Here is a 16,259-nt window from a genome sequence, read left to right on the forward strand (position 1 = left end):
CCTCATCCAACAGGTAGGGAATGCAGGAGGAAGCAAACATCATGCGGAAGAGCGATCCACGGAAGACAGCAGAGCGGCTGGGATTTTTGCAGTGGCAGACTATCAGCGATACAGGACACAAATCTGCAGGAAATTGTTTCTCTGCAGCACAGTTTAGCTGGGACATTAAGTAGAATTATTCCAAGATGAAGCTAAGATCAGTAAACTATTCCTATAATGAGTTTCCATCAGTTGTGTTCAATGCTTTTAAGCATACTATAATGCCATATATAAAAGCCATGTCTTCATATAACCAAGGTATCATATAAAAGTCCTAAGGCACTGCAACTAGTTTAAAAACTACAATTAATTTTCTGTGTGTCTTGAAAGTAGTTTCTATACCTACAATGAACTGATCTATTTTAAACATACTCTAGCACTCAGATCAACAGAAAGAGTAAGCCTGATGTAAATCAGGTTTTCATTTTGCAGCTGGATTGACTCAGGTTCTATGCAATGGATTTGTAATTTAAGAAGTCAGTGACTCCTGAGTGAGCAACTTCTCGCACTGTGAGCAGAATTTAACCTGCTAACAGTTCTCAATGCAAGTATTTTTCTGATTCTAGAAAGCAAGCTATGATCCCAGAAAAATGTCTGAAGCTGTCTACAGCTTCAGCCAGGGTTGTGCCTGAAGGCTATCGGCTATTCCAGCTGCAGGCTCACACCCCAGAACCACTCGTTCTGCTCTTCTGCCTTGTACTTGGTTTCCATGGGGTGACCGTGCAGGTTTTTCCCTTTATAGCCTCTCTACTTAGTGCGCCGGGCTTTCAAGTGATCTCAGATCCTCACTTTAAATGCCACTGCCACCGCTAGATCAAACTTACCGAAAGCAAGGCTAGGTAATTGCGTTACAGTCAAGTAAAAACGTGAATTGCCGTATCACGTTCTTGATATGAACAGCATGGTTTGAAACCCAGATCAAACAGTACCAGATCGCCCTATTCTAGCTCTAGTTTTCCCTTCTGCAATTTATGGCTGTGTCTATCACCCAGACTGGATGTTTGCTTTGCCTCAGCTCCCTCTCAAGTTAGGGGGAATTATTCCAGTGATGGATGTCTGGAGGCCTCTACAATTCATCCACATTGTGTTAATAACAGGTAAGGGAAAGGGAATTTCCTGTTCCAGGTAGAATGTACATAAAACATCAACAATTCATTATTCAGTACTACAAAAGTTGTTTCAAATTACAATCTAATTACCCACATTAAAAATCATTGCAACTTTATCACTGAGCACACAGAAATGGCAAAAAAACAACTGAGACCCTTGAACTTTCTAGAACCATGTTTTTCATTTGGAAAAGTCAATCCATACTTCCTTTAGTTGTTCAGGACAGAAAATGCTGCCGGCCATGTTTTCCCCATGGTATTCTACAGCAGTGCTAGTTCAGTGTGGTACAAGGGAGAAGGACTGCACGAGGTGGAGAATGTCACCAGTCCAGTGGTGTCAAGCTGAGTTCCACCTCCCCAAACACAGGAAAGCGAAGGCTCAGCAGATACGGCAGTGGGAATCATTCCTAGACCTTCCGTATTTCCACATCAAAATGGACCAAAATCTGGGTGTGCGCATCACCCGCCGTACATGTGGTGGGGCTGTGTCGTGGTTTAACCCCTGCAGGCAGCCAGCCCCCACCCAGCCGCTCGCCCACTCCTCCCGCTGGGGTGGGGGAGAGAATCAAAAGTGAGAAAACTCGTGCGCTGGGATAAAAACAGTTTAACAGGTAAAGCAAAAGCCATGCACGCAAGCAAAGCAAACCAAGGAATTCATTCCCCACTTCCCATGGGCAGGCGGGTGTTCAGCCATCTCCAGGACAGCAGGGCTCCGTCACACGTAACGGTGACTTGGGAAGACGAACGCCATCACTCCCAACGTCCCCCGTTCCCTCTTCTTCCCTCAGCTTTATATACTGAGCATGACGTCCTATGGGCTGGAATATCCCTTGTCCCGGCTGTGTCCCTTCCCAACTTCTCGTGCCCCCCCCCAGCCTGCTGGCTGGCAGGGCAGTCTGAGAAGCAGAAAAGCCTTGATGCTGTGTAAGCACTGCTCAGAAGTAACTGAAATATCTCTGTGTTATCAACGCTGTTTTCAGCACAAATCCAAAATATAGCCCCATACTAGCTACTCTGAAGAAAATTAACTCTATCCCAGCCAAAATCCGTACAGGCTGATACTCTTTGGGCTTGTTGAACCTGCTGTACACGCACTGTGCAGCCAGCCAGCACATGCCTGGCAATTCCATGTATTCTGAAAACACTAGCCAGGGGGAAAGAGAATTAAAACTTTTTCTGGGATTCCCAGGTGACCAAGCACCTGGCTGACTCTCATTAAAATGAGCCTTAATGCAAGTATAGGTTGAATCGTTACATCAGGTATCTTCTCTTGCGCTTTTGGACCCGGCGTATGTGAAATCCCAGGCAAATAGCAAAGTTTTACTTTAACTGGACTAAACTTCTAGATGGAAAAACCACGGAATGTTCATGGATGCTCAGGGTTCTGTTACATTACCAGTATTTTCTCCTGGCCCCCTGACCCACTAACTCATTCAGTGGTCACCCCGATATAATTAGTGTCACAAACAGGCAGAAGCCATCTGGTCCCCATTTAAAATGATCAAAACACTACTGTTAATACGTCATCCCATCTAAAAAAGTCTTTCAGCTCATTGTCATTCACAGATTTTCTCAGGAGCCTGAACACTATTTATCACAGGTTTTTCAATGCGAAGTATTTCATTTCTGCCAGTTCCTCCTTAGCTTTTGCCAAGGTGGATTTTTGTTTCCACGGACATGTTAGAACACGGCCTCCGTACAGCAACTTGTCATCTTAAATCTGACTAAAATCTTCAAGAGTACCTTACTGAAAACGTATGACAGGAGTAAAGAACTAGTTGAAAATTCTTGAATGGGCAAAGTAATGTGTAATAGAAGCACCACAAGCTTTTTCACAAAGAAAATAGTTCCTATCCCACATGCATGTCATCCCAGACTCTAATCACAGGCAGTTTTTGATGACAGGATACACTGGGAGCTTACATTCTCCTACTGCAGTGCTCTGTGCCACTGGGAAGAGTATTTCAACCCTGAACAGTGTGATGAAAACCACGTGGGTCTAGAAAGGCACAATTTTTGTTCAAAATGCATATGCGTTATCATCTGTGACCTGGTGATGCTTCTTAGGAATCACCCTTAAGTATGGACCATAAAAAAAAAAGGCACAAACTTCTGATGCTTTTGGATCCAGAGTTCCAAGTCCAGTTAGTCTCTGGGATATTACAGAACATGTGGTCTACACTATAAATACTTCCTGGGGGAGAGGGGGGGAAACACCAAAACAAAAAACAAACAAAGAAACAAAACCCCCAAACCAAACCCTTACACGTTTAAGGTCAAAGGAGTGAGTCATTTAAGGCAAAAAATCCACGGATGTTGCAGTTAACCCCAACTGAAACACACACATCTTAAAAACAAACAAACAAACAAAAAAAATCAGTGAGAAGGTCATCCTTAAAGGAAATCCCAAAATAGTGACAAAAGAAATGCCAAATGACAGCATAGAAACAAATTAAACTCTCCCATCATATTGTCAGGCAATAAATATACAATCATGACACATCGGTGTTTACAAAGACTGTAGTCAGCTCTTTTGTAAAGATTAATTTTTCCTCCTAATGTTTCCCTTTCACTGCTAAATACAGAATTTCATTCAGAGTAAGGTTATTCAAATGTAACTTTTACATTATAAATCTTTAAAAGCCTACAGTCTCTCCATTATATTTACTTTCTCTTCTCTACACAAAATGAATGATTGCTCTAAACATACCCCACAACACTATTGATACTGTACTTGGTTTTCACATCTGTTTTCCTTCTGTCTGAGCAACTAATGTGAAATTTCATTCAAATAGCTTTACCTTAAAAATGTATTTCCTAAATGTAAACAGAAAGATTTCTCCCATGCAAGTGTGTACCCACATCCATCTTAGAAAGCCGTGCAGGCAAGACATTAGTCTTCTCAAATATTTCTGTTTTTTCATCACACTAGCACAAATCACAGACACCAAGAAGAAAATAACCTGAATTTAGGAGTAAATAGTTCATTCCTGCTGTACAGTTAAAAAACAAATAAAAAGGGTAGCTGAAACATATCTCATTCAAACAGCAGCAGTGTCGTTAAATCACACAATTGTAATGGTAATGATGGTACTGCTTTCTGAAATGGAAATACTTACACACACCGTAGAATTGACCTGTTGTTCCCTAATTTACAGCACTTATTTTAGAGGGCGTTTGCAGTGCTACATTTCTCTCTAAGTTTTGTTTGCTTTTGGTTTTGTTAGGGAAAAAAAGTAGATTTATATATAAATAAAGGGCAGCAGATACTAAAAGGAGGTATATGCCTGTAGGACAGAAGCAGGTCTCCTGACTGCAAATAACATTTTATTATCTTACCATCTTCTGAGGACTGGAGTGTATCCCAGCTCAGCAGAGCTCCTACCCGTTTGTTCTTGTCTGCTATATGTACAATATCATATAACTTCACTATGATCAATGGGATTATTTATTTACACATCATATACTCCATTGCCTCACATCCTTTTAGAAACAGTTCCTGGAAATGCAGAGCTATGGTTGTTGTCAAACACTTCATTTTTCTCCTTTTCTTTTTAATTTAAAAGTGAAACAAAAAAGAAAGTGCCATACAACTCAGCAAGAGGTTTAAAAAAATATCCAGGGCCATTCACAAGTCTCTTTTTCATATCAAGAGCTTCCTTGTCTTTTCCCCAAAGAACAGAATGATCAGCGACATTTTAGTTACACTGCCGATAAAAATAGAAGTAGTAGTCAGTAAAAAACATTCCAGCAAAATAAGGATCTGTCGAGCAGCCTGCAAAACCCTGCAGAAGAAAAATAAAGGAGATTCATATAGGATCTTCTCTCAGTTCAAACGCTATTTGTCTTTTGCTGTGTTGCCATTTGAAAAGGCTTACCGGTGCAGCTACACGGAAATAGTATGCGCTGTCATACAGTTTAGCTACAGGGAGAGTCCAAATATGCTGACGTCCCTAGATGATAAATGAGAGGGAGAGATTAGATAACCTTATTTCCCATTAAATTGGAGAGAAGGATAGGCTCTGGAAACATTTCATTGACAAATGCAGTGCGAAGTAATTACGGTAACAAGACTTGATAGCTATAGTCAGGGTATTTAAAGACAAAGTGCTGACTTGAAACCCTGCGAGCGTGGGTTCGCTTGATCAGCTCTGCTCAGGCACTGACAGACAGCTGCCTCCAGCCACACTCAGCTGGCTCTGGATAACCGAAGTCCCTCTCTCGTTTTCCAAGCAAATCCCAAAATAAAGAGGGATTGTTCCTGATGTGCCAGGCGGCCCGAGAGCTTTAAGGTGTAATAGTAGCAAATGGCAATTCTGCTGATTTTGAAACAGCAACTTCAGTAGTCCTCAGAAGGCAGTGAAAGGTCCTCTCTATATTCCAAAGATAGAGGTAGTGTCTCCACTCAGTATTTCAAAAACAGATGCAGGCAAGATTTCACGCTATTTTTGATTGCGGTGTCCTGCCATGTACAAAGGAAATGAATATATTTTGCATCTGAAATGTTTATGCTACATTGAATAAAATAAAATTTAATCTTCACCTCTTTTTAGCCTGATGATCCATGGCAACTTTTATTTCATCAGTTTCTAGTGTCTCAACTCCTTCATCTTTCCCTCCCCCTGCCGCTTTCTGACACATTCTCTCTGTTGGAGACGATACATTCACGTGATACAGCTTATGTGAGACCGCTGAGGCCAAATGATTGCTGTCCTGCCCTTTGGTGGGGAATAAGCCTTCCAGTCCCTGGGAAAATCCTCTTGGGAAAAAAACCCTCTTCAACGAGGCAGCATTTCTATTTCAAGTCACATCAAACCTGAATGCTCCCTGCTGCTGGAGGCTAGTTAGCTTTAGTCTTTTGATGTGGATTTGGGGTTGACGCAGGAAATCTCTTTGACCAGTTTTGGCAGTAAGCTTCAAGGATATTTCTGCATTGTGAAACTCTCTTAATTTCAATTCTGTTGGATTATGGTAGACAGGTCAAAACTTGGACAATTTTGGCTTTCTGATGGCTTTACAGCAGTAGCAGAGAAGCCCGTAACTTTTTGCAAAGACATTTGAAAAGTTGATCAGAAAGTCAGCTTAAGGGTGGGGGCAGCTCGAATTTGACAAAGCACCAAAAAAAGTAATTTCAAGTCAATTAAGAACATATCACGTATGGCAGCACACATCAGAAATCTAAAGACGACTCTGAAATGACTTCCAACTTCGGGGAGGTTTCTCCTACAATGTGTTCAGAAACGCTACTATCCTTGCTTCTGCCTTTCCTACTGTTTCAGCCAGAATAAGCATTTTCAAGCAATGTGGACAAATCAAGGCCCTGAAAGAGTCTTATATTTCCAGAGAATCTGAAGGGAGTTTAAGGCCTTCATCAATTTACTGGAGATAATCAAAAGTTTGCAAGATCCAGCCTCCAAATATTTTTTTTACTGGGAAAAGCTAACATGTTTTAGCAGCATTTATTCCCATTGAGGCAATCCAGAGAATGACATGTAAACACCTCTTGCTTTTACAATGAAGAATTTTCCCTAGAGAGATTTATTGGTAAACTCCTGTTCACACAGAAATAAAGGGGAATACTACCATTGTTTCCAGTGAATTCAAGACTTAAAAACTGGAATTCATTACCCATAAGACAATAATGGAAACAGTAGAGTAGATGAGAGTTTGGAGGACTCTGTCTCCTAAGGCCCTGGGTGAGAAGTAGCCCCATTTCTTAAATATCTCTGGAGATACAAGTTACAGTGGTGAGTTAGGCTGAAGCAGACTCAAAACTGTTCTTGCGGAGTGTCACTAGATTTTTATAAAAGTCAGCAGAAAATTGACTCCTACAAAAGGGTTGCATCTCATTATGGTCATGCCAAAGCCAGCTACGACCAGCAGATTCAAAGTACCGTTTAGATTTCTACTACCATAATCAAGATCAGAATTTTGCAGCCATTAATTTTATAAAAATGATCCCCACAAGCCAGAGTATTGCTGCAAAAATCTTACCTGTGTGGTTTCTAGGAAATCCTTCCTACTGTTTTGGCTTGAAGAATAATAGGAGCAATAATTTCCAAATGTGACTTTGCAGAGAAATATAATTAATGGTTCTGTGGTGCTTCAAGAAACAGAGAAAAATAACGATCTATCCCATTGCTCTTAAATAGAATAATCATATATATAAATACAATATATATATATAGGGGGAAAAAATCCGAAGAATTGAATTGTGGAGAAATAAAGCAGAGGAGCTTACTTCACTGTCTGATATGAAGGAGATAAACCTAAGCCACCAACCTCTGATCTGATCCCATTCTCTCCCATGAATGGAGGATGTTTTGCATTGGGAAATACGGGTGATCTTTACAGTTGTTAAGATAAATCTAGAAACGTACACTATACTTCCTCAAACCTTAAGAATGTTCATATTAGAAGCTACTGTATATGACTTTGTATAAAAAGTGATGGTCACGACATGCTTGAGTTGCATGGCTTACATCAAGCATAGGGATAATATACCTGTGCCAGAGGGTACTGGGGCATCTAACACAACCTCAGTTTTATGGAATACCACCCCATAATAAGCCTTAAAACAGGGACCTATATAAGTAACTCCCATTTGCCACTGTACACATGCAAATATATCATTAAAAAGAAGTACAAATATCCCAGACTTTGTCTTGGAAAGCAGTGGTAAACAGAATTTCATTCAGAAATCTTCAACAGCAAGGACATTGTGGTCATATCTTCTCCAAACTATCCCTAGAGAGAGTTTCCAGCACTTCCTAGCCTACCAGATGGCTTTTTTGAGAAGAGCATAAACAAACAAAAATGCCTTGGAGATCCAAAGGAACTAGGATATGGCAATGGCTAGCAGAAAAAATGAAAGCAGAAGGTGGGGAAAAGGTGACACGAACATTTCTAGTTTATGCTGTGGGGAGCAATGAAACACCCCCCAACAAAATGTGCTTTCACAACATTAACAAGGTGTTATAAGAAACAGCAATTTTAATGCATGTAATTCATACATGGCAGATTCTCTGTCCTAGACAGGCTATTAGTGATGTGTGTTGGTTTCATTTCATTTTATTCAGCAGGCATAAAGGTTTTCCAAATTTTTGAAGTATTTACAGTATCTTGCAGTATTTGGACACAGCAGTAATCCAAATATGTTTGGGCTTTGTTAAATATTTTGATTTTTTTAATTTTGTGGTTTGTTTAGTGAAAGTATATAGAAAAGGCATATATTGAAAATCTCCCTCCCCCCAAACCACAAACCAATATCCAAAATAAATTCACTAACTGCTTCAGTGAAACTCTGAGTATGATATATTAATCCCTACATGGGAGGGCTGTATTATTAGATTATAATGGCATACACCTAAAAGACAAATTTGCAGTGGCTGTAGAAAACAAGCAGGCACTTCAGGAGTACTGTTATATTTCCTCTTATCTGAAAAAGGCAGATGTTTACAAGGATAACATTCAAGATCAAAAGACTGGACCCAAAGACGATCCATAACTTCACCAAGCCCTTTCTTGGAGAGACTGGAGTCATGAAGTGTCATCAAGCAGAGTGTTTGGCAGCTCTCCTGGCTATCCTTGGACTTTCTCCGGGAAGAACCCCAAAAGAAAGGACTTGTTATTTCTGGGAGAACACAGTGGAGCTAGGCTTTTATTTGAGGAGAAAATATCTGCTGAGAGGAGTAAGTCTGCTGCTTATTCCTGCTGCAAGTCACAATTTTATGCACTACCAGAGGTTCCCGCACAAGAATCCCCTTTTACAGGGCTTGGTGCAACAGACCAAAAAAAGGTGTTCTCTGGAGTTATTTATGTATGTTCCTAACAATATTTCTCTACACCAAAAAACAGGAAAAAAAAAAATCAAATCCCTAGGCCAAAGGCCACAATCCTGCTAATATATGTGTACATGTCTGCTCAAATGATTATTAGACTGAACCTTAAGACTACTGAATTTTAATATGTGAATCAATGGGTGAAATCGTTATTGGGCGGAGAGCAGCATTGGGCCTACACTACAGCAAAGGATCTACCCAAAGGTCTACATTGAGAACTTAGTTGTGCATAGATTTGTCCCACTCCTCTGAATAGGGACAAATTCGTGTCACAATAGAAATCAGGCAAGAATTACGATCCAAAAAATGAACGACTGTTATTATGTATGTATTATCTTTAATTGTACTTACTTTATTTCTAGTGAGATTTCTACATCCATGGGTGTGTATTTGTTAACAGGAATAACATAGCTGTAATTTCCGGACCTGAAAAAGGCAGCATTAATACACACAGGATTTCGAGATAGATAGTATCTTTGCAAAAACATGGAATTGCATTTAAATTTTAAAAGAAAAAAATACAAAAAGGTAGAAAAAAGCTTCTGCAAGCTAGAGTAAACGATTGTGAGGAGGAGCCAGCCAAATCAATGGTATTTTATTCCACCATAACAAAGCATAATGAAAAAATTTACCTACCTGCACTGTAGATTTTTACTGCAATAGCGATTGTCAATGATTTGCTGAGTTTCCAAAATCTGTATAGAACTGATTGTTGTATCAATCCCTAAAAATATAAAGAATACTGTTATATTCTTGATTATGTCAGAAATCTTAGAGAAGAGCATAATAAAATTGCAGTTAATACAGTGGCATCTACTCCCTTGCTTGCCATTACAGGAGCTGCTGCAGGTCTAAATTAGCGCTCAGTAAAAAGCCTCTGGTTGATTACCTTCATTCTGCTATTACAGGGGAAATAAGATCCTTGTTTGATTTACAAGGACAAATATCCTGGGCACCTAACGTTGCAACATTTTCTTTTGGGCAGACATTGAAGGCTATTTTGACAGCAGTCCAAGTAGAATACAAATGTGCCAATGTTCGTTTTAATATACTAGAAGCCATGCTCACGCAAGTAAATGTTAATTTGAAAAACATTATCTTTGCTGAGAGAAATAATTTGGAATGCAGCAAAATTTGTTTCTAATCCTATGTGCGGGAGAACTACCTAACTCTAATGAATATTACAATTTCTTCATAAAATGTTGCCTTGAACTTGCAGGAACTCAAGAGTTTTGTATTATTCTACATAGAGGATGAAGAGTATAGCCACGATGGCTTTGCTCTTCCCCGAGGCAGATTAACCCTGCGGAGAGTTAGGCGGCAAGAACCAGCGTGCCAACACAGCAGCACAGCTTCTGCTTTCACAGCTGGCCTAGCAACCACCGCATCCCGAAAAGCTTATTTCTCCTGGATACCTCTAGAGCATCCCATCAGCGGCAGGTCCGTAGTCGGGACCTGCAGCACCTCGGACCCCTAAACCAGCCCACTTCAGTCTGAACTGCGGAGGACCCGCGAACAGAAGGGGCTGGACAGGTTTAATCCCCAGGAGTGGACCTCGGCTTACCCCGCCAAGGGTTTGGGGAAGGCCCAGGTTATGGAGGAGATGTGTGGGCCATCAGCAGATGGCCAGACTCCGGCTGTTGCCTACAGCATCGACATTTTAAGCGTTGCAGCGTGGTGCAGAAAGCCCCGGGAGGACCCGGTTCAGAGACCCGAGCCTGCTCTTCACATCGCGCTGTGAACGCTGGTTTTGTGTTTCTGGTCCACAGCAGCAGTTCCCTGCTTTGCACAGAAACCGCATGATTGTAGGCTGACCTGCGCTCCGATTATAAAACATCTGTCTGGCAGTATGTACTTAACTTTCGGCATGCAAATATCCACACATATGCTCAAGTGGCAGAGGGAAATTGAGCATGCTCATCTCAAAGAACTAGCACAGAAGAACATTTCCCTGTGACAGAGCATCTCATTAAAACATGCATCATAGTAATGCCACAGAGGCCCTTTTCTGAGGTGTGTAGCCATGTGGAAAAAAAAAAAAAAATCCAAAGGGGAATGATTTTTCCCAGATCATCCCACTGGGGCATACCCAGGCAACAAGCAGAGCCTGTGTTCTATTCCTCACGTGGCCCTGGGTACCAAACTACTCTAAGCACGTGCCAGCGTACAGGTGTTTTATCATCCAAATATTTATAAAAAAAACAAACCTTAAAACAGAGCATCCGCTTAAACAGAAAAGAGAAGGCATAATCCTGCTCATACTGAATGAATGCCAGAGCATGCCATTATAACATATGTAATCAGCAGATACTCATCTCCACGGGAAAGAATCAAAATTTTCAGCCCAGACTGGCTCTGACAGCAGTGCGCAGTCACTAAAAGGGCAGCCTGAAATCAAGCCAAAAGTCTTGTGTCGAAGAACTTCAATTCATCTCCACTGGTGCAGGCAGTGTCAGCATCCTAAGGTAGAGACGGCCCCTTTCAGCAGCTGATGTTTTTAATCCACTAGGTCAACGGAGCCAACCCCCAAACTCTTCCTTAACACTGTATCGTGCATTGCCTGCACACAAATACTACACTCATACTACACTCATATCCTTACGTATTTTGCTGTATAGGGTTTGCTGTGTTGAGCACCTCACAAGATTTTAGCCCCTGTCAAGGAAAATATCACTTGTCGTTTTATTGCATCTGAAGCCAAGTCTAAGAACTCTCTAGAGAGGGCAGCCAGAATGTCTATAAAAACCTAATGAAGACGTAAGAATAAATTGGAATGACAAGAAAATTATAGCAAATCACAGGTATTTAATAGATTCCTAAGTGCTAATTCTCTATAACGACCAGTTATAAATGAAACTTCTCCAAATTCCAGCAGCAGAATTCCAAGCCTAAAAGTAACTCTTCGAAGTTATACAAGTATACATTCCAACAGTATTTTAAAAAAATATGGGACTTACAGTCATTTCCAAGATCAGGTCTTCCATTAGATTTTTTGACTGGATCTCGTTCAGGTAACATGTCACTTGTGTTTCCTGTGAAAGGATGTATGTACAAATGTCCCCAGGTTAGCCTTGCACACTCGTAACAGCAAAATATGAATACAATACCAGATGATGTTTTCTTAATTCTCTCTTGGATAAAGGCATGCGTAACCACAAGAGAAACCTTTAAAATGCAAAGCACCTCTTTTCAGAAGCAGATATATACAGTCAAAAGAAATTTGTAGGTAACAAGAAACAAGCTTTTGAAATTCTACAGGATATCTAAAACATTTCAAAAAATAGCCTAAGAGAAAAGATTTCATCCCACACGCAGAATATCACCAATTGTTATAATAGAGAGCCAAACTGAACGTCAAGATCCAGTCAGGCACTTCAGCACAAATCTGATCATAAAGCCACATCTCTCTCATCAGTGAGAAAATAGTCTTAGTAAGAATAAGCATCTGCCACTCAAACCTAGGCCAGGGGAGTAACCTTGCTGTCTGAATGTGAGATGCAAGACACTGAGGACGGACCCAAGTGAGACGCGGTACTTCACAGAGAGAAGGGTGAGTCAGCAAATTAAAGAGAGTAATAGCTCTAACAACACGATCGCCACGTTCACTGATTGTCACCTCTGTAATTTCAGACATTGAACTAGGCTGGGAAATATAAGCTGATTTTTTTTTAATCCTATTAATTTTCATAGCACTTCTCTAGAAAAATGAACTTTAAAAGATCTTTTGAATAATCATCACATAATACAACCTGGGGGGAGGCAGAAGGCCCTTCAAGCCCAGGGGAAATGGTTTAAAGCTATTCCTGTGCTTTTACACTAATTGCCAGCCAAGACTCTGTCCAGAGACATGCTACCAATAAGCTGGCACTGAGAAATGTTGATCTTGCCTAAACTAACATGCTTCATCAAATACCATTTAATCTGCGGAGGAAAAAAAAAAAGAATCACGTATTTCTAGAATACCAAGGTGCTTCATTCCGGCGTTTTCCAAAGGAAAGATTCTGATTTCAAAATGACTGTTTAGAACAGAAGTCACTGTTTCATTATATAAAAACTTATTTTACAAAAGAAAGGATCAAAATGCATTATTTCACTGAGATTGAAACAAGACAGCTGCATTGACCTTGCTATTTCCTTATTCATTCCAAATTTTGGTTTTCATTTCAGTATTGGGAAATAAGAAAATCCAGACTTTTCTCATGCTAGTAGGTGACCAAGAGCATGGAACAACATGAACAACTGGAATCCAAGGGCCCAGAAGCAATGCAATGCAAAATCATCCTTGGGATTTCCATCATTTTTGTGTTTTGTTATGAATCTGTGATACTGCTGCCAGTTATTCCTTGAATGCATTTTCTATTTAATTGCTCATCATACAGATCTACCAGTGCTGCCAACTCAGGCAGTAACTCTTGCACTTAGTAGTCATCTGCTGTCCCATTTCTTTATACTGTTCCACACACCTAGACAAATGGCCACTGAACACATGCAATCAGTTATACATGTACAGTAGGTCTTGAGGCAGATCTAAAAAAAGCCTATTTGTTCTCTCATACTCCCTTTTAATTTACAAACTAGTTGTCACATCTTCCTTCCGCTTTCTTCTGTTTTCCCTTAATAGTCTAGATATGTTAGCAATGCATTAAACATTCCCTGCCATTTTGCATTTTCATTAACAGAGAACTATTCTGTAAGAAAATCTGTATCCCCTGGTAAAGGTAAAAGACTGCTCACTGAAAGAAAAATGTTCTCCCTGTAGATAAAATAGTTCAGCCGTGCAAGTGTTAGCAGGAATATTTATTAAATACTCTGAATTACTAAACATTCAATACTGTGATTCTTTTGCAGATAATGGAAGAAAGCACTAAGTGGTTATCAGAATTTTGTATAAAAGCTAGGATGAAGACAGATTTACTTCACTAAGATTTCAACTATTTAAACTAAGTCAGTAACCAGTACAGAAATTCATTTTTACTTGGTTTTTTTACTTGTCATAAAATTACTATTTCATTGTCCTTTAAGCTGATGCAATCCAAATGAAATGTAGAAAACTGAACCCTGATGTTATTTTTATTTGGAGCTCAAGTTGCCAACTGGGAACACCAAGAACCCCCCCAAAACGCTGTAGAAGCCTTCAATACATTGTGGTAAACTTCCACTCTGTCACATACAGTACCTCTGAGGGCTTTCTCAAAGGCCCGTGTGGGGTGTGAAGATCCAATGCAATAACAAATATAAAAGTACGAGCATGACCAGAATATAATGAGGACAACCATTTTCTCCAGATAAGATTCAGATAAACTCATCCAATAAATGTGGTATCCTTTTTTTTTTTCCCCTCAAGCACCTTCTGGTTTTAATTCACATGAGTTGTAATATTCTATAAGCAGTATGGAAAAAACCTGCTGAAGGTTTCTTGTGGTGGTGGTACCTTGCTACAAATCCGTTAATTACCATCCGAAGGCAATAAATGCAAAGGCATTAAGTTGACCAATATCCAGCAGCTTTGACCAAAATCCTCACCAAGCTTTTATTGTGAGGGGAAAGCCAGCAGCGAGAAACAACACTCAGAGAAAGTAAGGCCAGTCCCTGGTTATCAGTGATGCTTAACGCAAAGGGGCGAGCGATGAGCACTAACGGCATGGAAGCAGAGAGAAGAAAAAGCCCAGATGCTGAAGGGTATTCAAGCTGCTCAGCTGAAAGTCTAAATCCTTCAGAGAAACCAGTTCTTAAGACAAATGAAGTATGAGGAAAAAAGGCCACATCAAACTAGACTACATAAAGACATGCTGAATTTTTGTTTCATAAACTTTGTCTTGCTTATGAATGCTTTTTTTTCTACTTGAACACTCCTAACAGCCTTCTCCTCAACAAATCTGAGGTGTAAGGCATTAGGAGTTACAATGGATGCACTCAGCAGTAGCCTGCACCCACAGAATTCAGGTACCGCGTAGTGGAACAGTAAAAGGTCTGTTAAAGATGAACTCCTAAATTAGCATTTAATTCAACCGTGATTTCAAATAGTTTTATCTTTCCGTGAATCAGACTAGTCAGCTGATTCTAAAATATTCACTGTTTATCTTAATTGTTCCCCATATTTAACTCTTAGCTTTTTGTTCTGAAAACATTTTCCTTCTCATTTATCTTGGCTACAGCTACATTAAGCAGCCTGTTGGTTTTCCTTCTGTTTGGATTTCATATTGACATTGTTACCTTCCATCTGGGGATACATTCAGCTTCATTAAACTTGTGCAGATCTGAAATCTTTCAGTAGCTTGCGTACTGTGCTGATTTTTCACTCTTGGATCCACATTTAATGCTATTTGGAGCATAAGACCTTGAGAAGGTAATGCTTTGTGTTTATTCTTATCTTCTCTTTCCACCTAATATCAAAAGCAGCCAGCTGGGGATAGAAGGTTTTCATATTTCATTTTCACCCGTCTACAGCTCCCTCATTTGTAAATGAGACTAAAGTCTTTTTAATTAATCAACACTCTTTCGGGCTTCAGAGCAATACAAATCACTTAGGTACGACCTCTTGAAAGCGCTGTATTGAGCTGTATCTGCCACAGGGCTTACTGCAGCACTAATCACAAGAATCGCAAGGACCACTTACCCGCAGCTTGTCTGGGGACAACAGCACTTTCCAGTATAAAGAATGGCCAGTGGGTGAATGCCACTGGAACAGTTGATGTGATAGATAAGAGTGTCACAGCGATCGGCAACGCCGGCCCTGGCAGACATTTGTGTTTCAGAGGCTGAACTGCATCCGCCCCCAATTTCACCTCAACTTGTTAACTGTGGTTGGTGCAAGAATTGTTCCCAAGGCCAAGAAAGGAAGAGTATGACTGCTGGGTTTAGTAATATTAACGCTTGCTTCCAGACATTGCCAATGTTAAGGTCTGGGAAAGAGGAATACAGATTCCAACAACTTGTGCATACCTTTATATTTAAACTCTTTCTTATAAATATCATAAAAGTTGTAAACAATACACCTACTCATATATTACACACATAACATCTGGCAGACAACAGCTGAAAGAGAATTCGTTCCAGTAAAAGTAATTTATTTCACAGAGCTCTGCCTTCAAATAACATTACTCTACTCAAAAACCCTGCCTGAGTGAGCAGAGTTTTAATTCTCAGTTTTATGTTTTGTGGCAGTTGAATTTCTGTCCCTGCCCACAGAAAAGATGTAGTATCACCACCTGTGACACCATTAAGTGTTTTGGTTTTTGTTTTTTTTTTTACATCTGTTAATTCACCCTCC

General features: G+C 40.1%; 1 protein-coding gene across 1 annotated transcript in view; it reads right to left on the bottom strand.

The window, feature by feature from the left end:
• Nucleotides 1-3,600: 3,600 nt before the first annotated feature.
• The window catches only part of MYRFL (myelin regulatory factor like), a 40,705-nt gene continuing 28,046 nt past the window's right edge, over nucleotides 3,601-16,259 (bottom strand). Inside the window, 6 exon segments of the mRNA XM_052774768.1 lie at nucleotides 3,601-4,933; nucleotides 5,027-5,101; nucleotides 7,143-7,251; nucleotides 9,341-9,415; nucleotides 9,626-9,713; nucleotides 11,947-12,021. Of these exon segments, the coding sequence (XP_052630728.1) occupies nucleotides 4,847-4,933; nucleotides 5,027-5,101; nucleotides 7,143-7,251; nucleotides 9,341-9,415; nucleotides 9,626-9,713; nucleotides 11,947-12,021 (509 nt within the window). The 3' untranslated portion in view covers nucleotides 3,601-4,846.

This window comes from Harpia harpyja, chromosome 23 (assembly GCF_026419915.1).
Source record: "Harpia harpyja isolate bHarHar1 chromosome 23, bHarHar1 primary haplotype, whole genome shotgun sequence".
Taxonomy (NCBI): domain Eukaryota; kingdom Metazoa; phylum Chordata; class Aves; order Accipitriformes; family Accipitridae; genus Harpia; species Harpia harpyja.